The following is a 22,525-nucleotide window of genomic DNA, read 5'->3' as shown; positions in this document are numbered from 1 at the left end:
GCCGTCTCTGTCTAACCCCCAGTAACGGCAACAATGGACGACCCGTCTCATACGTCCACGTGTCCAGTTCTTTCGTCCCTACGTCTAGAGTTCCACATCCGAAGAGAAGAACTTGGCACCATCTCATTGGCGAGAACGACCCTCCTCCCACCCCGCTACGGCCCCACCCCGACCTTCACGCGCTCTTTGCCTCTGGACGCGCCACCTGTAGCCTGGCTCCAATGGGAGCGCGAGATGCCTCGTGGACACGTGTCGGCCGCCCTCGCGCTATTTAGTCTCCTCGTTGATCGCTACTGGAAGTAAATAAGAGGGAAATAAATAAAATAGTAGGGAGGAGTAGATCGAGAGGAGAGGCGGTTGCTGTGTTACGATGTACGGCGGAGGCGGAGACGCCGACGTCGCGCGGAAGGTGGGCCGGGCAATGATCCGCTTCCGGCCTATAGCGCCCAAACCTGCCGCCGGGTCCCCTTCGGCCGTAGCTGCCGCAGCGGAGACGGCCGCCGCGCCCAGGAGGCCGAAACGGAAGGGATCCGCTAATCCCGCCGCCGGCGCGAGTGGGAGGAAGCCGAGGAAGGCGGAGGCGAACCCGTCGCCGTCGTCGTCGACGATCGTGACGTTGTCGCTGATACCGGAGACGCCGGAGAGGAAAGGCGACCGGGAAGCGGCGCCGAAGCGGTCTCCTAGTTTCCCTTCTCCTCCTTCGGCCGTGGTGGTTCCGCGCGTGGTGCCGCCGGTCGGGGCGATAGGGTCGTGGGTGACGGTGGAGTGCGTGACGGAGACGGACGCGTGGAGGGAGGGGGAGGTCGCTTGGAGGAGTGACGAGGCGGTGGCGGCCGCGCTGGCGGCAGACGAGTGCCCCGGGTTCGTGTCCGACGAGTGGGACCGGGTGACGTGGATCAACGAGGCGTACCGGAGGATGGTGGTGGGTACGGCTCAGCGCTGCTCCTCCTTAGAGGGAGGCGGAGCTGCGGAGAAAGAAGAGGAGGTGAGGGTGGGGCTGGTTTCGCAGGGGCTGCTGCCGGCGGCGGGCAGGTGCCGGGCGTTCACGTGCTGGGTGCGCGTGTGGTACGCGAGGCGACTGAGGAGGACGAAAGGGCCTCCATCGCCGCCTCCGCCGTCGTCGCTGGCGGCGCCATGCGACGTGTGGAGGCTGGACGGCGGCGTTTGCGCGTGGAGGCTGGACGTGAAGGCGGCCCTAAGTCTCAGCTAGTAGCGGCAGCGGAGGAAGAGATGATACGTAAATAGGTTGGCTTTCGGGGCATGTTTTTTATTTCTGCAACAATCGCACGTCGACTTGTTCATCTTCCGCAACGTTTTCTCAAGCTTATTTAATCGCCGATTTTTTTCTACTGTGTTGATTTGTTGCTCAACGAAAACAGTCGGATAGAATCGAACCTCCGACATCGACCATATTTGATCATAGGTGTTTCAGTCCTTTTTTTTTTTACGAAAAGAAAAAGAATAAAATGTATTTTAAGCGAGCTGACTCCTCGCTCTAATCATCATTTTATATTATCATATCACTCTTGTTTTTATTGTCAGTGTTTTTCTTTATCACACGCACTCTTTATCTCTCTAATTATTTATTTTCTCTTTCATCCTTTTTATTCATTTTTTTCTCACCATTAATCTTTCACCACATGTTAAATATTGCTGGCCTATTTTTCCAAATTTTATATTTTAATCATCAGGTTTCCCAATTTCATTCTATAACAAAAATAACATTTAGAAACTGCATCTTTATTATAATATTTAAACACCTGTCCACCTACCCGACCAGTATAAAATTTGGAATGGATTCACATAAAAAAAGTAGGTGTTGTTGGTCTTTCTCCCACTAAGAACAATAGTTTCCTACTGTGCTTATGGGAAAGTTTGAACAAAAAACTATCATTTACAAATTGAATGCTACTTCGAGAAGTTCTTTGAAAGAGAAAAAAAAAAATGCTAACGAGGATATCAATCACAATTCAGAGGAAAAAACAGTGTATTCGGTCAATCACAACTCACCCATGCTGTATAATAACTGCTCCTACAGGTAAATAAACCATGACAGTCGAGCCCTGAACTATTTAAAGCTGTTGACTACAGGAAAATTACCAAACGTGGGTCTTCAACTCGCCTACAACAAAAGCTAAGAATCATCTACTGTCGATGTGCATGCTTTCCAACACAGATTACTTCTATAAAACGAACCTGAAAATCTTAGTTGCTGCACCAGCAAGGCCGAGAAGGACCAAGAAATCATCATCAAGAACGTAAAAATCAGCTGATGAAGCGTACATGCAGTTACAAGCCTCTGCAAGCAATCGAGATATGTCCGATGATTATGTGAGATAAAGCCATTTTGTATGGCAAGATAATCATCGCATTAATGAATAGAATATGAACAGCCAAAAAAGGGATACAATCTAAATATATACTTGCAGGATGCAGGTCGTTATGAAGGAAGACTTCCATTAAAGAGAACTATTTGGCCTGCCAGAGTTTGCTGAGTGGCTTGCCCTTTTGGCATGTCAATATACAACCCAACGCAATCTCTCTTATCTGTTCCTCCAGTGTTTCCACAGGGAGGCCACCATCAACAATCTGCAGCTTGAGCATGTCAGTGCCATCAGGATATTGTAGCAAATGTAAGATACAGAATAGATGATGACAAAATTATATTGCAAGAACAGTCTGTTTAGAGAAAAAGTATAAAAAATTATTAATTGCAAGAAATGAAATTTGAAGCAGTCTGTGCATAAATATTTGCTCACTGGGACAAAGTCAACTGTCATGTTCTCTAAATCTGTTGTATTTATGCTGAACTTTTTTTCACTCAAGAAATCTATGTCAAGAATGCTCGACCCCGATGATATTGACTTGATTTTACTAGACATAGACGAGACCAAAAGAAAAAACATTCTAGAACAACTGGATTGCTGAAACTAAACAAAATTCTTATAATGGGCATGAACCTAGTCTGGGTGATAGAAAAAGAACATATCATCTGAACAATGTGTGTATTCTGAAAATGGGCAATTATGGTAGATCAACACTGGCTATAACTAAAATATCAGAAGTATTAAAGGGCTATTATTAACACAACATTATGAAACAGGTAAATCTAACACCAGAACCAGTGTATTAAAAAGAATGCAACAGTAGAATCAAATAACTACATTTAGTACAGAAACTTCTGAAATGAATGCTACCTTCCAAGAAGCATCATAAAGGGTCCGATAATGCTCCGCAACTTTCTTTTGGAATTCCAGCTGCTCATACCTTTCAGTGCCATAGCCTCCTCTTTCTGCCGCTTTCTGAATAGGATTCAAATTACAGATTTCAGAATGATGAACATTAAATGCTGAGCAATAATAAAGAAGGAAAAAGCACATGTTGTCCTCATGATCGAGCTTGATAACTGCAAGCACTTATATTTTCCCGTGTAATGCATATTTAAAACAAAAGCATAGATAAGTTAATAATTCAACCTGAATAGCATAATAGATAAGATCCTGTAGCAAGCACTATGATGACTAGTTGGCATAACAAAAGAACCACCACAATCTCGCAACACTGTCCTAGGTAATAACCCCTGATAAGCCTAAATGAGGCTCTCAGGCAAATAGGCATACACAGTGCACAAGTAAAACATATTAAATTTTCAATGAGAACAAGAAAAACACTATCTTTTGTCAAGTAGCAAAGGCTTTCAAAGCGACTTGTCTAAATTTGACTTCTCAAAAAGCAAAGGTGTTCATCTTAATTAGCTAACTCTCAACTACCTCCATTTGACTTGTTCATATATACTACACTAACTTTTAAAGGATGCAACTCGGTCTGATTGCTCATTATAATCTTCTCAGCGCTCTCATGGAGCCTTCTTCAGCGTGTGTACTCTATAATGAACACGTATTCATTTGGCAAAACCTTAATGAGGATTTGAATTATTTGCATTGTTCCAATAACATGATTCAATTTAGATTGATTTCCCATTAGGTGTTCATCACAGGATTAAGCATCACAACAAGAAACTGTCCATGAAATTCTCAAAATATGGTATTTTACAACTATGACAAATGACCATTAATACTCCTTGAATATTGTAAAAAAAACATGAAATACAAAAAATATATAAGCCACCTCTGCAGATATATCAAGATATATAACCAGATCTGGAGCTATCAGTCCCACTTCTGGAGCCTACATAGATAGAATACAATATTGTAATGTAAGCTGGTTCAATGTTTGGATATACAGATCCTTGGTTTCATGGAAACTTACCTTACACCACTCTACATCTAGCCCCTTTGCGGCAGAAAATGCTACTCCAGAATATGAATAGCGATCAATAATAAGAGAGGTTCCACTCATTACCTTGCTCTCCATTAGTGATCTGCAAATAAGGAATCAACCATAGATGCATTTAAGCAAATGTATAACTGTCTTCAAGCATGAAAATTGAAGGCAGATATTAAAATGACAGAAGCAATACATTTATATTCATCATGGCTATATATTCCTGAAGCATCTAAATAGCAACTATATAAACAGTTCCAGATACTGCAGCTAAATGATTATATATTTGACAGAAATGGTTCACAAATTGTATCTTATGAACTTATTAAACATGCACGTCAGCTTCAAAAAGAAGATACAATAGTTAGAAAACAGATTAAGAAATAGAGTAAGGTAATTATAGTTCACATCATAAATGGACCAGTATAACACAAGGCCGACTTATCTGCAGAAGATAGCTTTAACTCAACAATTAATTTTCAAGATTCCATGCCATGTAATGAATTTGCCGATGGACATGTCAAGACCATGGTGAATTTTTCAGTAACAAAATTACTCCTCCCATTCAGATCCTAGGATGTATGCCATGCCAAACATATCTAATCACTGAATAGTTGCCACATCAATTTGTCAACAATGGATCACAAAAGCTATGGATAAACTGAAATTCTGCAGAAACATAGATTTGCATCAAACTAGTTCAATAAGGAACCTTCATATCTACAATAAGGGTCACAACAAAAGTGGAGGTGATACATACCATAATAAACTGTAAGTACTCGGCAAATCAGGCATATGTTACCTTTTCTCCCAGCGATTTGCACTAAAAAGCAAATGTATTGCTCTATCATCTAATTGTGATTCATTTGCAAGATATGCAGATATCATTTGGCCGGTAGAAGTACTTCTGTCAGGGAACCGCCATAATTCAACTGATAATCCTTTTTCCTTTAAGAATGTGACCAGTCTATTAGATTGTGAAGTCTTCCCACTGCGGTCTAGTCCTTCCAGAACAATAAGGGAACCTCGTGAATTATCATTGTGGGCAGTGTTCATCTGCATTTGCCTGAATGAGCTCCTGATTTGGCTACAGGGACAAATCTTTGGATGCCTTAGAGGACCCACTCTTCCAAAGTTCCTGCAAGTCAAAACAAATTGTCAAAAATTATGGAAACTTCATGCCTTCATCAAATTCTGAGATTATTGCTCCAGATACCATGTCATGCTGGCAACACATGCTCCAAAAAACCTCTGTGCCATAAATATTTAAAAATCAGATTTGTGTGACAATCAAATAAAGATTATAACTTTTTGGATAAACGTATTATTGGTCCAAAAGATTCATAAAAAAGAAAACCTATAATTATAATACCTGGTCGGGTTAACATAAACAGTTATGTATGATTTTTCTCGTGAAAGAGAACTAAAGATGTTGATAACATGACAGGCCTTCAGATCTCACTGAATCTAATGGTGTTGTAAGGAGTATAAGAAACAACAATATTGTGTATTTAACTTTCTTTGGACATGATTAAGCCTCAAATCAGTAAAACAGATTGCCATTTTAGTATCACCAAATAAGAAGTTTGTGATGCCTCATAACAATTCATACAAGCAAAGAATGAAATTAAGTAGTGTCAACAAAGTTGACAAACCTCACATAATCACAGTTCTGCATACTTTTATTTCCTATATAAGCCAAGGTTAACTAAAAGTGTTAGAAATTTAACTTCTTAGGTCTCAATGCTGTTAGAATACTTATAACATAAAATGGCACAGCTGCAGGACCAACTTTGGGATCTTGAATGCCCAAAAAGAAAGGAGCATTGTGCACTTAGAACAGGGCCACTACAATCTCCCTGTTCGCCACATACTCATAAAATAAACACAGGCTCAGTTCCAAAAGAAGGTTCATACAATTCAGGTGCAACAGCAGAACTACATTCATCAGATATAAAATCATATTAATTGAAAACATACAATTTATCTTTCACTTATATATATTTTTCATGTATACTCAGGCCCAATGAATTTGGATCTGCTTTGGTGTTAAGAACAATTATTAATCCACATCTAGCAACTTCCATAATAGTTAGGAGAATCATAACTATATCTCAAGATGCACAGTGACATACATGGTGCGTGCATGCCAACAAACTTGCATGTTGCTTTCTTGAGAGCGGACCTTAAACATCATTTGCAACTGCAAAAACTAGACATGTGCATCTCTGCTCCTAGTCACAACTTTTGCAACTGGAGAAAATCTCAGCTTAATACAAGAACATCAAGCATAGAAAATAGAATGATGCAGTATGTCATCTGAAGAACAAAGCTAGTTGACCAAGAAAAACCTGTCATCACAGAAAGAAGAGTTGCCTTTTGATGAGCATAAAAAGCCATCACCGATCTATATCATAATTTATTTTAACCAAGTTGTAGTCGACTTACGTGCTTGCAAGTGACCCTGTGACAGCACACGTTTTTTCTGGTACCATATGTAAAACACTAATGTACCAATTTTCACATTACTAGTGAGCTACCAAAATTTCCAGCAAGAAACTTGTATATATTTTGAATCTAATGGCTATATCTCAAAATCAGCGAGTTCATTGCCAGGGAACATGGGCAAGCTGATAATCATCTAGCAGCATGTATTCAAGCACCCAATTCATCATGTACCAATAATACGACATAAGTCATTGCCACTCCAGTCACCTGGATATAACATTAACAGCTACATGCAAGCATCAGTCTTGGCACATGCCTGTGCTCAGTGCTAATATGCTACCACAATATCAAGACACAACCAGAATAGTCAGTCCGCTATGACATACATAAACATGAATGCAAATAGTTATCAATATCAGGATCCAGTCAGAATGAAGTAGCATGGTTTTAGGCATAATGGAGAGCAATGAAAACAAGCTAGTTGCATGAATGCCAAGAAGCAAAAAAGAAAAAGGAAGTCATATGTAATAACTAATAACCAATTCACTAGCATGAGGTGTTGTCAAACTCAGTTTTCCTACCTAGGATTGAAAAGGGTTGCAAACTTGGATTGTTAGATGCACATAAATAAATAAATTTATATACAATTCTTTCGTTGATATTAGTAACTCCCGTATATTCTTCAGTTAATAATTGCATTTTTATTAAAGTTAATGCAGAATCTCTTATTTGTAAGAATGAATACTAATTTCATTGCTTTGTGTGCTCTTCTTTCAGGTTTACACCAGTTCAATTGGTCTCTCCACTCAAGTAGCTCGATTCAGGAATGATACTAATTTAAGGCAAAGAGTGGTCATTCACATCAATGATGATATTTTATTGTAATAATTAAATATATTTTAACCTCGATCAAATGCATGTTTTTTAGTTTCTGATCCATGACAGATAAAAGGCATACAATAACCCTTTTCACAATAAGAGGTGTTATAAGCTATGCACATGGATAAACCTCGGAGGCAAATATAGAACTACACATTAGAGATTATATGAAATGACTCGCCTAAACCAATTATATGCACTAGTACATGAACAAGTGTGCAAACATAATAAGAAAAGGAACACTTAGTATGCATTTGAGTTACTTCACTTAGATAAGTCCAGCTCTTGACAGGATATTAACAGAATATTTGAAGTTGTTGAATTAAAACACAATGGAATTGAATGAACCAACTCAGACAACTGAAGGACACAGGAAGGAAGTACTTCTCTCGGTAAGTCAAAACACTAACACCATCCAAGAATCAACACGAAGGCTGAATGGTACCGCAAGATCTGAACATGTGAATGCAAACAATTGGCGATTTCATCATATATATCATCAGAGAGGGGAAGATAAGACATAACGAGAGAGGGGAGGAGACGGGATAGTGAAGGCGAAAAGCGGAGAGAAGAGAAGCAGAGAGGGTAGGAGACCTTATGATGATACAGACGTAGAAGAGACAAGAGGAAACGGAAGGAGCAGATAGGGGCGGAGAGGGACGGAGAGAACAGTACCAGCGAGAGGAGGCGGCTTCGCTCGGCCAGTGACGTCGTCAGTGGCAGAAGCGGAAACCCTAGGGCTCGCTCGTCGTCTGACTTCCCGCGCAGACCGCCTCGGCTTTTTTGTCGCTTTTGTCTTTTATATGAGCCCAATGGGTCGACTCGGTGAACTCGGAGAAGTTGGAATCGGACCTAAACGCCGCGCCGCAACTCTCGAGAGCAGACCCAGCGATCCAACTAAATTATTGATTGCATATAGTTTGTTATCTTTAACATTTCGATTCTTATATTTTTAAAATATATATATTAATATTTTTATAATTATAAAAATAAAATATTTATATCTATTTGTCGTAGTAATATTAGTTTTATTGATAAAAATATAAAAATAAAGGATAAAAAAAATGATCTTAACGTTCGGTAGCGAACGACATCGGTAGTAACAAACGACAGTATCACTAGCATCGATATTGACACAATTGTCTAACTGTCTCCAACACCACCCGCCTCCATGAGGAATATATCGTCGACCACATCGTCACTATGCATCAATGTTGATGTAATTACCACTCACAAATTACGTTGGCGTTGACGTAGATGGTGGGTACTCCCCATCCCCCCACACCTCTACCACCCCATTCTCCTGGGAACAAAGTCTTGAAATCCCCAAATCCCTCTCCCACCACACCATAGTCGAAGACGCCTCTACCCACCCCCTCCTTCTCGTGGTCCGCTCCCACCCACTCGAAGCTCTTCACCATGTGCAAGAAGTGCTTTGCCTCCTCCCTCGACTCGTTCGTAGTTGTGCTCGCCCTATGCTCTAATGGCCTCTCACACGACAACAAAGACATGGATGAGCTCTAGTTAGTGCTCAATAGGGCAATGTCTATCCTGATCGATTCCGGCTCTTCAACTTATACGGCTCATGCAAGGCAGCGTGCTTCATCGTGGACACCATGGTCCGACTCCCTTGGATCGAGTTGTTTGGTTTCCTTGGCTATCGACCTGGCTCAAACAACATATGACACGTTTGTGTTGGCGTCGATGTAGTTGGCAAGCAGCATCACTTTGCATTTGCATTGATGCCAATGCAAATATAGAGTGATAAAAGGGTCGCTCGGCGAGCGAGGGGAGCGATGGGAGCTCTAGCGACCCTAGCTTTGGGTCGAGGTTGAGATCCGTCCAACAAGTTACACCATCTTTGCCATAGATATCTTGAAAGGTCCATATTTAAAGATGTATAGCAATCACAATCTTGACTATCTTGTCGTATTGGTTGCTCTAATCATTATATTAAAAGAGAATATTTATTTAGATAAAAGAATATTTTTTTTAATGAAATTAAAATATTTGAATATTTTTTTTGAAAAAAACACTTTTTTTATACTATTATTTTGGATGTTAAAATATTGAATGTAATGAATACATATTCGAATAATACATTATCTACATCATCATTAGTTTGATACCTAGTATAAAAATAATAACGTGGTAAATATCTCGATGCTATATAATTGATACCTCAACGTTACATCATCATTAATGATCGACACTTCAGTACTAAATAGTCGACACCTTAACGATAGATAGTCGATAGTCTAAGTGATCGATATTTCAGCGTCACATCTACATCACTTTTATTGTACATGACTGACGTGAGGATGCTCCTTAGATATTAGTGACTAGTACCATGTGGTAAGCACATAAGCATTTTATAATTGACATATCGATATTTAGGTGATTGATATTTTAACATCATATCCATAGCACTTTCATCATCCTCAGCTAACATAACAATGCTCTTAAGACATTATCAACTATATCGTGTCTATAACATAACAATGCTCTTAAGAGAGTACTCCCGCAGACTGCTCGACAATTACGTGAGGCTTGTCTAAATAAACTCGACAAACGGATGTGGTCGATTAAGACATCAGATCTTTCGCGCATCTTGACGTAAAGGAAGCACCCGAAACGGGCCGACCGCCTCACGGTTCGAGTCGAACCCCACCCAAACCCATTCCAAAACCCCCAACTCGTCTCCTTCGCCTTCGGGGATTCCAAGAATTCCGACGCGACCTCGCCTTTTTAGTTCATTCCTACTCCATTTCTCTGGCAACCATCCGTCCCTACGGATCCGGTCTCTCTTTTCGCCTTCTGGCGCTCTCCAGATCTGTGATGGCGGCGTCTTCCATTGTTTTCACTGGCCTTTCTTTGATCCCCGTCAGATCCGGTCCTCTCCGGAGGTCCGCGAACCTCCACAGCTTCCTTCCGATGTCCAGGCATGGATTCGTCGCCAGGTCCCTGTCCCTCAACTCCAACTCCAGACCTGATAGAACTGTCGCCTTCTCTGGTAACCGTTTCCTTCTTGCGACCCGATTAGGAGAACCAAAAAGGTGTATAACTCTAGAGATGTGATTTAGATCATGTCCATCTGCAAAATGCTAAATAGATGATGGTGTCCTAAGGGTTTTCAAGAATAATTATCAATTTTAACAAGTCTCAATTTCGTTCTTCATTCGTTAAAGAACAATCTGACAAGTTATGAGTTACGACACTTGGCAATTAAAAGAATAGATCAAAACGATGCTATCGTGGACTTCAAGAAAAAATTGATTTTTTTGGCTCTAGTTCAAAAAAAAAAAAACTTCTTCTTTTAAATGCCTAATGCCATTCCATCAATTCCATATTCCGGTGCTTTTTGTTTTTGATCAACGGATTTGGAATCGAGTTCAGTATGATAATTTCTAATAGAAAAAAAATCTGTTTATAAGCAAATTCTGACAGCTGCTTTTTATTACTTATTCTTCTTAATACTTCCATTGCAAGTAGCTAGTTTTAATGATGACCATGTGGTCCATCTATTAATGACATTTACAGGTGTAAGGACGTATGTTGCAGCTGTTGAACAGTCAATTACTACAGAGGCTCAAAAAGTGGAAGCACCTGTTGTCATTGTTACTGGAGCGTCTAGAGGTATAGGAAAAGCGATAGCTTTAACACTAGGCAAAGCTGGTTGCAAGGTCAGTTGATATAAGATGTGTGCCTACTGATAGAATTAACTATTAAGACCAGACATTCTATTTTCTACTGTAATAGACCAACTTCATGCAACCAAGCAAACTCGCTTTCTCATGTTAGCTTGTATCCGAGGTTATTGTCATAATTGTCTGTCATATACAAGGTTTCTACCAAGATCATAGGACTAGAATAGGGATTGGCCTAGGTGCTGTAGAGCAGGAATTAGGATGGGGCCAAAAATAAAAACTGAAATATTATTTTGATATATATCAGAATTTTGAAATTTTTGTTGAGATATATCTACATCTTGACAACATGTTGAATGATCATTTCTTTTGCTGTACTGCGACTTTGAACCTAGAACTTACATTTCTGTTAAAAGACAATTGTCATGCTTTGTAAGGTACCAAAGAAATCGTTTCATGGGCTTTAAAAGTTCATTGAGTTATCTCTACTGTATTGTAAATGTCATGAATGTGTAATTCATATAACTATGCAAAAATTCATATTGTAGTTCTAATGCTGAACAGCTTTTCTGAATTTCTATCGCATAATTCTCTGTTTGATTCAGGTTCTCGTGAATTATGCACGATCATCAAAGGAAGCTGAAGAAGTCTCCAAAGAAGTAGGTCCATATTGCCTATCTTTTACAAATTTTATTTTCTATTCAATTCAGAGGAAAGTTCACTATGATTGTCTGGGGTTTCCCAATTTCTTCATCATTTGTCGCATTTGCTTCTTTGCGCCGAACAAACAAAATTTTCTTCTTAATAGCTTTTTTTTTTTTTCTTCAGAAATCATTTTAACTCTTGTTAGTTTTGTTTCAGATCCATTCTATATATAAGTTATACAACCAGCAAAAACTTTTCAGGTTGGTATGTGATAAATGAAAATTAGGATCTGAATACTGGTGATTGGTATATACACCATGAATACTGGTGGTTGGTATATACAACCACGTACAACTATGTTATTATGTAGCCTGGAATACTACTGGGGAAAAATGTTCGATTGTTAGTCAGCATGTGGCATACAATGTATTGGCATGTGGTCTGACTGGTGAGTGCATATTTCGTGTGTCATCAAAATTAATCTTTACACAGAAATATGACGATGATACACATTGATACATGACTCTTAAAGGGTTAGGGTACTGTTTCTAAAGTAACGAGCAGCATAAATTTTTTAACAATGCACTTAACAAATTTTTTTTAGCATTGTTTGCATATTCCTGATGTTTGATGTACTTCGCAGATAGATGCATACGGTGGTCAAGCCATTACTTTTGGTGGAGATGTTTCCAAAGAAGCTGATGTGGAATCTATGATAAAAACTGTTAGTCAAGAACATTGGATATATTCAACAAATCTATAAACCTAATCTTTGGCTGATTTTATGGCATATGTGATTCTTCAGGCAGTTGATACATGGGGAACGGTTGACATTTTAGTCAACAATGCAGGTTCCTAGGATTTCACTACTTGATCTGTTTGCTTCTAATATTTTCTAATGGAGACCAAACATTAATGCTTCCAGGAATTACACGGGACACTCTGTTGATGAGAATGAAAAAATCACAATGGCAGGAAGTCATTGACCTGAATCTTACTGGTGTTTTCCTTTGCACACAGGTTTGTGTTCTTGTACCTTCTGGAATTGACTTTGCAAGTTTTGGATGGTGAATCTTTTATCTTCATTGGTGCAATAAATTCTCCTGCAGGCAGCAGCCAAAATTATGTTGAAGAAGAAAAAGGTACCGCCTAAGGATTTCTTTCGCATTGGTTTGTTAATAGATAGTGGTTGATTAATTTGTGATCCAGAAAAAAGTTATCTACATAATTTGTTGGGTTAACGTTAAAAAAATCTTTTTTGGCTCATGGCAAATCTTGGAAATCCAGAAAAGGAAACTTTGTTGATTTGTCTGTCGTGATGCTCTTTTTGGTGCTAATTAAAGTAAACTATACTTAACAGAAAGCTACTGCCTAATTTGTTTGAGATGCTTGAAAATTTCGATGTTCTAATTGTTATATGTTATAGATCATGTGTTCATAACCATAACTTTGTCATGGTTATTCATAATGGTGGGGCAGGGTTGAGAGGCAGGGATATGTTTGAAGTCAGTATCAAGAAATCAATATTCTTTTGAAATTCATGGAATTTTAGATTTTTAGGTGATTTTTCTTCATTGAATAATTGACAAATTCATTTTATTTTATCAATATGAAATACTGTGTAGTACCATCGGAAAACCTTTTTTTGACTTGTTTGTCGTCTTTTGTTTCTCTATTATAAGTTAAAATATGATAGCAAGAAAAGAAGGACAACTAGTGTTTGTCCAGTTATTGTCATTGCAGTAAAGTAACTAAGATCATGTTCATGTGATCACATGAAAATATTCGTGATAATGGGTATATTAGAGCTGCATAAGGTCTTATATCATAGTTTGCTATTAGAGAGGGGATAACTTGAATTAGGATGCAGTTGTCAATTCAAGTACACATCAAATTTGATTGACTGAATCTTATCAAGAAATTATGGTTTAGGGTTAGTTATTAGCAAAGGGAATTTTAACAAGCTTTCATGGTTTACTTAAGTTTTCCCATTACTTTATTTCTATACTCTCTACTTAATATATTCAAGTAAAAGGTTTTAGTCTAAGCACCGAATTTTGAACTAACCTGATTTCATCTTGTTGGCTCTTAAACACACTTTTCACATCTTTCCTGGCAATGGATTCCCTGACTTTTATTTTCTTAATAATTACTTAAAATCTTTTGTTTCTACTACTTTCTTCTTTTAGAAACTACTCCAGATAGGTATTGTATTCTTGAATTAGTCTGGACCTTGAGAGCGAGTGCCCAAATCATTCCACATATCTAGGAATTATTTCTGGAAACAAGATTCATAACGGTCTGCAACCTGAAGTTTTCCCAGTCACCTGTTATGCAAGCAGATACTATCAATAAGTTCGTGAGGCCAGTAATTTTGATCATTTGTGCTTTATTACCAAATACTATATGTCTATATCTCCATGATAGTAGATATAGTCAGTCCGGGAAAATGACTCATCGATATATGAAGTACTCAGATTGTCGTATTCAGTTAATCAATTTGCTCCAGCAGATTTATGCCTTTGTTTTTTGTCCAAATCATTCTTCAAACTCGATGCAATTTTTGTTCAATATGCTTCTGACAGGGAAGGATCATCAACATAGCATCTGTTGTTGGACTAGTGGGGAACATTGGCCAAGCTAATTATAGTGCTGCAAAGGCAGGGGTGATTGGTTTTACTAAAACTGTTGCAAAAGAATATGCAAGCAGAAATATCAATGTCAGTTTATTCTCTTTTGTAAACCTTGCAATTTAATTTTGTGAATTCCTTTTATATGACTGTTTGGTGATACTTCCTAGGTTAATGCTGTTGCTCCTGGGTTCATTGCATCTGATATGACTGCTAAACTAGGAGAAGACATCGAAAAGAAAATATTGCAGACCATTCCATTAGGTAAGATTGGAAATATAACTTCTTGGAATAACATACTGAGCAGATCTTCTATAGTGACTGTCAACAGCTGTAAACTTCACTATTGTCTGTGGACATGTATTTCTTCTTGCAACTCTCCACTTGGAAGAAATTTACCTGACTTGGCAAGACTACAAAGATAATCATTTTAGCCTTCCCATTTTCCCTTTCAGTTTGACGCTTCAGGCTACCTCTGTAAACCTAGAGGTCTTGGGTTGTTCTGGGCTGAGCTACTTATGATTAGATTATAAACTGCTTCCATTTTTCTCTAGAAACTTTGCAGAAAGTCATAATTTATGTATATAAGAAGAACGTTATTATTTAAAATGACTTTTCAGCGAGGTATGGCCAACCAGAAGAAGTTGCTGGCTTAGTGGAGTTCTTGGCCCTTAATCCTGCATCGAGTTACATTACCGGGCAGGTAAATGCCATTTTAGTTAATGAACAGATGCCTGTTGTATGATTCTCCTGAGATGATTTGGTTTATGCTTTTGACAGTTATGATAGTTAACAAAAATATTTGCAACCTTATTTTGTTTTATTTTATTGGCTTTCATCACTGATCTGCTTTTAGCCATTATTATTTTTGCAATTTTTTTCTGAGAATATTTACTCTGATACAATGCAGGTCTTTACCATTGATGGCGGGATGGTTATGTAAACATGGGATGAGTTTTTCCGTCTTGAAGAACCTCTAACCTTTATTTGGATTGCTATGTTCACTAGCATGTTAGATTTTGGATAACTATGCAAACTTTCCTTTTTATCAGTTGTTTCCCTTTTTTCGTTTTGTTGAATGCTAAATCTTGAACTACTGCCTGGAAATAAGATTTTAAAGAACTCAGTTATTTCAAAGCATTATAATTGATGTTCCTCTCTTCTCGTATGTTTGATATGATCATATCATGCTCACACAATTTTTCTTTATAGTTGAGCCTTAAGGCTCTTTCAGAAAGAGTTTTTTTAGATTGAATGCTTTATATTTCAATCATCTTCATCTTCTCCATAGCACTTGGCTTGATGCAATATCCCTCCATTGATTGTTTGTGCTATTTTATTAGCGTGACAATCTTATTGTCGAACATTGTCATCAACAAATTGAGTTCGAGTTAGTCTATAAGTGGGAAGAAATTGGAGATGGTTTATAAGTTGTTGATGTCATTAATGGTGAAGCAATTCAAGTCTGATTCAACTGGTTAATCATAATATCTATAATAGACATTCTCATGATGCTATCAAACAGTTCCACGAGCGTGTTTTGGATCCTAATTGTCCCTATTTAAGATTGGCTTCTATGGTTTGTCCCCTTGCATCATCAGGTTAAGACTCGTCGAGATCGGTCGGGAAGCAGCCACGCGTCTGTCCTTCCTCCATTAAACCACTGGGAAGACGCGAGTAGACGGCCGTCACGGCGCTCCGTTCGCCTGGTGTGGGGTTCACGGGAGCCGTTGGATTAGGACGCTCCTCTTCCCCTTACCGTTCATCAGAAAACCCTGCCCTGCCCTTATCTCTTCCGACGTCCACCAGCGAAGTCGTCTATTAAAGCTGCTCTCTCTCCCCCTCATTTGGCTTCGGATTAGGGTTGGCGCTTAGCCTTGGGCTCTACGGTCGCCCCCATCGATTGAAGGTTGTATTCCACCGTCGATGGCGACCTCGGCGGCTCAAATCCACGCTCTCGGCTCCGTCCCCTTCTTTCCTTCCTCGAAATTGCCGTCTTCCCGCGTCGCCGCATCCAGTTCCCTCTTCTTCGGCGTCCGCCGACCTGGCAGCGCCAGCGGAGCTCGCCTCAGCGCGAGGAGGCGGAACCAGCGGTCCGGCTATGGGCCGCTCCGGGTGGTGTGCGAGAAGGTGGTGGGGATCGATCTCGGGACCACTAACTCGGCGGTCGCGGCCATGGAGGGCGGGAAGCCGACCATCGTGACCAACGCCGAGGGCCAGCGGACGACGCCGTCGGTGGTTGCCTACACGAAGAACGGTGACCGGCTGGTCGGGCAGATTGCCAAGCGCCAGGCAGTGGTGAATCCGGAGAATACTTTCTTCTCTGTCAAGCGGTTCATCGGGCGGAAGATGTCGGAGGTGGATGAGGAGTCAAAGCAAGTCTCGTATCGGGTGCTGAGGGATGAAAACGGGAATGTCAAACTTGATTGCCCTGCCATCGGGAAGCAGTTTGCTGCTGAAGAGATCTCGGCTCAGGTGATGGATTTTGAGTTCTATCTTGAAGTTTTACCCAACCGTTTAGTTCGCTTTTTGCCACTATCTTGTAGAACAGTAAATACTTACGAGCTTAATGATCTATTCTCAGTAATTTTGACCAGTATGCTTCTTGTTCCATGTTTGGAGTTTGTTGGAGAGACCATATGTTAATGCCTTAGTCTTGGATAATTATTTCTTCTTTCCTTTTATGGAAAATGTCAGCTTCTGATAGATTATAGTTTGGCAGCTTTTCTTCTTGCATGTTCTTTCTCTTTAAGTTCCTACGGCAGAAGCTTGGAACGAATGTACTAACCTGATCAAATAGTGTTTTGAGTTTGGCAAACTCTTTGAAGCATCATGTTTTGTGCTCTTGATGTTGTTTTTTCTTTGCCGTTGTGTTTTGTGCATCTGTTTGCTAGTTTCTTTTATGGAATCCACACAATGAACTTGCTCTTTGAAGATACATGTAGAGTACACTTTATAGTGGTTGCTACTTTCTTTTTGTTTGTGGTTTTCTATTACAATTGGAGATTAATCTAAATGGTGTATGTTTTCCTCATTATGATGTTAAAATCCCAGGCTCAAAATTTTTAATAGTTTACTGTTGATTTACATAATTAAATTTTTTTGTTAGACTGTTATGATATTGAGTTTTGGTATCTGTCAAATAGTTGGAGATTATGAGTGAACTTTACCATGGCTGCAGGTATTTGAAGTTAATTTAGTGATTTTATAGCCTTCCTGTGTTTTGAGGCTAAGAATGGGGTGCATTCTCTATTTTCTCCATGATTGCTGAATGTCTTTGTTTTTTCAGGTTTTGAGAAAGCTTGTGGATGATGCATCTAAGTTTTTGAATGACAAGGTTACAAAAGCAGTGGTTACAGTTCCTGCATACTTCAATGATTCCCAAAGGACAGCTACAAAGGATGCCGGTCGTATCGCTGGCTTAGAAGTTCTTCGTATCATCAATGAGCCGACAGCTGCATCATTGGCATATGGTTTTGAAAAGAAGAGTAATGAAACTATTCTCGTATTTGATCTGGGAGGTGGCACCTTTGATGTTTCAGGTACTGGGGCTTACTATTCTCCCAAACACCGCTTCCATAACTCTGTGTCATTGTTGCTTCTGCCAAGCATAAATCATTTAGATTTACTCCTTCCAATCTTGAAGTTCATGGGTTAAAGTTATTTCCTTTCTTTATTGAGAAAAGTAGTTCCTTTTAACTTTCTGTAACAGCCTCTATGTCAATATACTGCAGTTCTTGAGGTTGGAGATGGTGTCTTTGAAGTACTCTCAACATCAGGAGACACACATCTTGGTGGTGATGACTTTGACAAGGTTGGTTATGTTAAATATGCGAAACTCTGGTAGTATTTATTTTTTACTTTTTTGTTCTTTTGTATTTTGAATATGAAACCCGGTGCTGTCGTTATCTTATGCTTGATCTGTATTGTGTTAAGCACATGATTGGTGCCCCCTTGTGCAATTGTTCTGCTGATGATGGTAAAATACTAAATTTTTCAGTGTTTGCAGCTATCATGGTTGCATAGATATACCAGTTCCAGTCATTGAATTGAGTAGTGCAAGTTATCTATGTTATATATTGTAGTTTGGTTGTCTTTAGTTGCCAGAATATGGTGAGCTCCACATGACAAACCAAGGGATGGGAATAATCATTTCTATTTACATGAGCTTAGTGAATAGCATAATATTTTTTCTAGAAAGGATAACTATGAGTAACATTTCTCTTCTCCAGTGTGGAACAGTAGCATTATATACCATTTAAAACTTAACCTACTGTTGGAGAGGGAACGGATGATGTTATTTTCTTCCTGTTGGTTTCTACTTTCTGGTACAAGTTTTCTGTAGCTTCTAGTCCAGTCTTTTCTTTCCATTGACTGCTTTTCTTTTTCATCTTTTCAGATGAATTTATGAACTTGGGCTTAATGTTCTATCATTTTTTTTGAGCTCATATGAAATGTCAGTCAATTAGTTTCTTTTTATTTTTTAATCTGGCTACAGTCTTAAATACCCCTCCTCTTAAACTTTTAGTATCAAACTGACATTTGAAAGTATCTCCTCTTGTTAACATAACTCCTGTTCTTTCAGTTCCTTATTCTATCCTTTAACAAAAAACTATAGTATAGTTTATACAGCATCTCTATTAGCATGTTCTGGACAGGGTTGTGCTGGTGTCAGCACTGAATCTTTTATTCTCACATACACTTAAGCAGCTACACACTTGACAAAATTTTGCTGATCTACCTGTTCACTGGAATGCATCCTAAGTTATGCTCACTGAAGAATATATATCGCCACATAAGTTGTGTATACTGAAAATGCATTTATGTGGATGGTATAAATGCATTCATATTATTTTCCATGTTGATCAGAGAATCGTTGACTGGCTTTCTGCTGACTTTAAGAGAGATGAAGGCATTGATCTTCTGAAGGACAAACAAGCCCTTCAGAGACTGACTGAAACAGCAGAAAAGGCTAAGATGGAATTGTCCTCCTTGACCCAAACAAACATCAGGTTAGATTCTGTTGTGCCCATGTTTTCTTTGTCTTCACTATGTTCTTTCTGAATTTGGTTTTCTTGATATTTTTAGTCCTCTCTAATCTAGACTCTCTGTCCGATCTTTTGGCAGTTTACCATTTATCACCGCTACTGCTGATGGTCCTAAGCACATAGAGACAACACTTACAAGGGCCAAGTTTGAGGAACTATGTTCAGACCTTCTTGACAGGTATAGTAAAATTTTATATCATGAATTTTTCTTTCTGCGATGTAGAACAAGTCAGTTTACAGAATCTAAGCCTGCTCAGGCCGCTTTTTGTATAAAACGCAAAAAAAACCATTATGATTTACACTGATGACTGCTTTTCTGGTTGTTTCACTAATTTTGGATCTGATCTGATGTCTATTGGCTGGATAATGTATATGTGTGCTTCATATTTTTTCTGACACTTATTTCATCTTTACTCATGCCGTTGGTGAAACAGGCTTAAAACTCCTGTAGATAATTCCTTAAAAGATGCAAAGCTCTCGTTTAAAGACATTGATGAGGTAATCCTTGTTGGTGGGTCAACTCGTATCCCAGCAGTTCAGGAACTCGTGAAGAAGATGACTGGGAAGGAGCCCAATGTTACTGTCAACCCTGATGAGGTTGTTGCTCTTGGTGCTGCAGTGCAGGTTTGGCTTCCATAAACATTAGCATGGACTCGAGCAATTAGTTAATTTGAAATTTATGTTGTTAGTTCAAATTTTCAATTTATAATAATTGGTGAGCTACCTAAGTGACAAAACTGAGCCAATTTTATGCTAGAATCTTATAAATATATGAACAAGGTTGTGCTCCTATGACGATGAAAAGTTCAGTCACTTTATTTATTCATATTGAAATCCGATGATTACTACTAATTTTTTAAACTCCAATGAACCTCAAAATAGAACATACATATTTTCTAGAACTGATAAGAGTAATTTATCTATACAACACAGCATTATAAGACGGATATATAGAACATCTGTTGCATTACTTGTGATTTTATGGGTCAGGTGATATCTGTATTTCAAGCTACATGCCGCCATAACTCTGGTGCCATGGCATGTGCAGAACTCTCTGATGTTGAAAATTTACACAAAATTCTGATGGCTATGATGGGAGACCCTAGTGTCCTTAACCTCTGTGCATTGATGACTTCATGATAAATATTTTTGATGAAAATCTGTCCTGAGCACTTTGTTGCTGTTGGTCATCCGGTTGACCCATACACAAATTTGTGCAAAGATATTGGTCTCTTTCTTCTGCACCAATTTTATTAGCATGCTTATAATTGAATTCACAGTACATCTTCAGGATTTACTATCATGAATGAAGTTCTGTTTTTGTAATCTGTAAATGAACTCAAATTAAGGTGCTTTGAAATCAGATTTCAGTGCTTGTAAAAAGATAAAATAGTCCTTTCTTATTCTTGTCTTTTCTCTTATATTAGTGTTGTTAATTACTTCTGCACTTCAACTTTTCAGGCAGGAGTGTTGGCAGGTGATGTCAGTGATATTGTCCTTCTCGATGTTACACCTCTATCTCTTGGTTTGGAAACACTGGGTGGTGTGATGACAAAGATCATCCCGAGGAACACAACACTGCCAACATCCAAATCAGAAGTCTTCTCGACAGCAGCAGATGGCCAAACAAGTGTCGAGATTAATGTTCTTCAGGGTGAAAGAGAGTTTGTGAGAGACAACAAATCACTTGGCAGTTTCCGTCTTGATGGAATCCCTCCAGCCCCACGTGGGGTACCACAGATTGAAGTCAAGTTTGATATTGATGCCAATGGAATTCTTTCTGTTACCGCGGTGGACAAGGGTACTGGAAAGAAACAAGATATCACTATTACTGGGGCTAGCACCTTGCCCACCGATGAGGTGAGCTCTCCCAGTATCATATTTAACCACTTCTTCATTCTTCACTCATCGCAGGATTTTGTTGTTGCATATGTAGAATGATCCATAGATGTTTCCATTCCCATCTTTTAAAGGTCAAGTATCGATATGTTGAAGGTCTAGTTTGTCTTCATTACCTTCTACGGGTTGAAGTTTGTGTTGAAAGATCAGCCAAATGTGTTAAGAAAGCATAGATGGTTTGGAAAGATTAAAGCCAACACGCTTGTGATCCTTTGCACTTCTCTGTCGATTTAGTTTATCCATTTAAACCATAATTATTGTTTCAAACATTAGAATTTGGCTGTCTGCAAATCCACATATGTTCTAACTTCTAACTGATGTTTGCCAACGGTGCTATCCAGGTTGAAAGAATGGTGAAGGAAGCTGAGAAGTTTGCCAAAGAGGATAAGGAGAAGAGGGATGCCATCGACACAAAGAACCAGTCTGAGTCTGTGATTTATCAGACAGAAAAGCAACTGAAGGAGCTCGGAGATAAGGTGCCTGCTGCTGTCAAAGAAAAGGTGGAAGGAAAGCTGAAGGATCTCAAGGACGCTGTTGCTGGTGGATCAACTCAGAGCATGAAGGATGCCATGGCAGCCCTGAACCAGGAGGTGATGCAGCTCGGACAATCGCTCTATAACCAGCCAGGCGCAGCCGGTGCTGGTCCTGGTGCTGGTGCCGGTTCTGGTCCTGCTCCTGGAGCTGATGCTGGGTCTTCCGGACCATCTTCCAAGGGGTCTGAGAATGGCGATGTGATTGACGCCGATTTCACCGATAGCAATTGAAAATGCCGACTATCTCGGGAAGTACAGTAAGGCCACTGGGATTCAAATTGTCATACAGTCCATCGAGTAAATAGCTTTAATAAGGTCTTACTATTTTACTTCTTGTCCGATGCTCTCATTGAATCGCTCTCCGGATTCAAGATGTCGAGTTTTGTTCATTTAGAACAACTTGTTTGTGATTTGTTACCAAATCAAGATAGGATTGATGTAGCTGTTTCAGGATCTTATTTTTTTGCCTACGAGGATTAATTGCCCCTAGTCAGTTGGCGTATCCTTCGTTG

The 22,525-nt window shown here is 39.2% G+C and overlaps 4 protein-coding genes across 12 annotated transcripts; 3 read left to right on the top strand and 1 right to left on the bottom strand.

Annotated features, from left to right (window-relative positions):
* Positions 1-297: 297 nt before the first annotated feature.
* On the top strand, positions 298-2,226 carry LOC135648367 (uncharacterized). Its single transcript, XM_065166002.1, has 2 exons — positions 298-1,245; positions 2,092-2,226. Exon 1 carries the CDS (start codon positions 371-373, stop codon positions 1,208-1,210), a length of 840 nt encoding a protein of 279 aa, XP_065022074.1. The 5' UTR covers positions 298-370; the 3' UTR covers positions 1,211-1,245; positions 2,092-2,226.
* Positions 1,875-8,400, bottom strand: LOC103997194 (thymidylate kinase). Of its 9 annotated transcripts, XR_010500937.1 has the most exons (11): positions 8,287-8,377; positions 7,996-8,064; positions 6,733-6,999; positions 6,420-6,635; positions 5,087-5,422; positions 4,270-4,381; positions 4,129-4,188; positions 3,198-3,302; positions 2,424-2,589; positions 2,197-2,299; positions 1,875-2,122 (listed from the first exon to the last, which is right to left on the bottom strand). XR_010500937.1 is itself a non-coding variant. In XM_065166004.1 (10 exons), exons 4-9 carry the CDS (start codon positions 6,479-6,481, stop codon positions 2,470-2,472), a joined length of 795 nt encoding a protein of 264 aa, XP_065022076.1. In that variant the 5' UTR covers positions 6,482-6,635; positions 6,733-7,018; positions 7,996-8,064; positions 8,287-8,377; the 3' UTR covers positions 1,875-2,299; positions 2,424-2,469. The 9 variants fall into 9 exon arrangements, 8 of the variants coding, with proteins under 8 accessions (XP_065022076.1, XP_065022075.1, XP_065022082.1 ...); XM_065166004.1 differs by having other exon boundaries at positions 1,875-2,299; positions 6,733-7,018; XM_065166003.1 differs by having other exon boundaries at positions 1,875-2,299.
* Positions 8,401-10,269: 1,869 nt separating this feature from the next.
* Positions 10,270-15,679, top strand: LOC135649757 (3-oxoacyl-[acyl-carrier-protein] reductase 4-like). The gene is made up of 11 exons (XM_065168511.1): positions 10,270-10,624; positions 11,152-11,294; positions 11,864-11,917; positions 12,547-12,627; positions 12,709-12,754; positions 12,829-12,923; positions 13,013-13,045; positions 14,489-14,623; positions 14,704-14,797; positions 15,154-15,236; positions 15,444-15,679. Exons 1-11 carry the CDS (start codon positions 10,450-10,452, stop codon positions 15,474-15,476), a joined length of 972 nt encoding a protein of 323 aa, XP_065024583.1. The 5' UTR covers positions 10,270-10,449; the 3' UTR covers positions 15,477-15,679.
* Positions 15,680-16,358: 679 nt separating this feature from the next.
* On the top strand, positions 16,359-22,502 carry LOC135649756 (stromal 70 kDa heat shock-related protein, chloroplastic-like). Its single transcript, XM_065168510.1, has 8 exons — positions 16,359-17,008; positions 17,823-18,075; positions 18,268-18,347; positions 19,403-19,545; positions 19,661-19,759; positions 20,016-20,205; positions 21,043-21,441; positions 21,822-22,502. The coding sequence occupies exons 1-8, from the start codon at positions 16,460-16,462 to the stop codon at positions 22,242-22,244; spliced, it is 2,136 nt and encodes a 711-aa protein (XP_065024582.1). The 5' UTR covers positions 16,359-16,459; the 3' UTR covers positions 22,245-22,502.
* Positions 22,503-22,525: the final 23 nt, after the last annotated feature.

The sequence above is a fragment of the Musa acuminata genome, chromosome BXJ3-9 (genome assembly GCF_036884655.1).
Source record: "Musa acuminata AAA Group cultivar baxijiao chromosome BXJ3-9, Cavendish_Baxijiao_AAA, whole genome shotgun sequence".
Lineage (NCBI taxonomy): Eukaryota > Viridiplantae > Streptophyta > Magnoliopsida > Zingiberales > Musaceae > Musa > Musa acuminata.
Note: the sequence above shows the minus strand (reverse complement) of the source record. Positions and strands in the feature narration are given on the sequence as shown.

What these genes read in the sequence shown, in the direction of transcription:
- LOC135649757 (XM_065168511.1), top strand. Translation starts at nt 10,450, where the DNA reads ATGGCGGCGTCTTCCATTGTTTTCACTGGCCTTTCTTTGATCCCCGTC. An exon ending in CTGAAGAAGTCTCCAAAGAA is followed by an intron (nt 11,918 to 12,546) that starts GTAGGTCCATAT and finishes TGTACTTCGCAG; the next exon opens with ATAGATGCATACGGTGGTCA. An exon ending in TTATGTTGAAGAAGAAAAAG is followed by an intron (nt 13,046 to 14,488) that starts GTACCGCCTAAG and finishes TGCTTCTGACAG; the next exon opens with GGAAGGATCATCAACATAGC.
- LOC103997194 (XM_065166004.1), bottom strand. Translation starts at nt 6,481, where the DNA reads ATGATGTTTAAGGTCCGCTCTCAAGAAAGCAACATGCAAGTTTGTTGG. An exon ending in TAGATGTAGAGTGGTGTAAG is followed by an intron (nt 4,189 to 4,269) that starts GTAAGTTTCCAT and finishes CTATCTATGTAG; the next exon opens with GCTCCAGAAGTGGGACTGAT. An exon ending in TTTATGATGCTTCTTGGAAG is followed by an intron (nt 2,590 to 3,197) that starts GTAGCATTCATT and finishes CTCAAGCTGCAG; the next exon opens with ATTGTTGATGGTGGCCTCCC.
- LOC135648367 (XM_065166002.1), top strand. Translation starts at nt 371, where the DNA reads ATGTACGGCGGAGGCGGAGACGCCGACGTCGCGCGGAAGGTGGGCCGG.
- LOC135649756 (XM_065168510.1), top strand. Translation starts at nt 16,460, where the DNA reads ATGGCGACCTCGGCGGCTCAAATCCACGCTCTCGGCTCCGTCCCCTTC. An exon ending in CTGAAGAGATCTCGGCTCAG is followed by an intron (nt 17,009 to 17,822) that starts GTGATGGATTTT and finishes TTGTTTTTTCAG; the next exon opens with GTTTTGAGAAAGCTTGTGGA. An exon ending in GCACCTTGCCCACCGATGAG is followed by an intron (nt 21,442 to 21,821) that starts GTGAGCTCTCCC and finishes GGTGCTATCCAG; the next exon opens with GTTGAAAGAATGGTGAAGGA.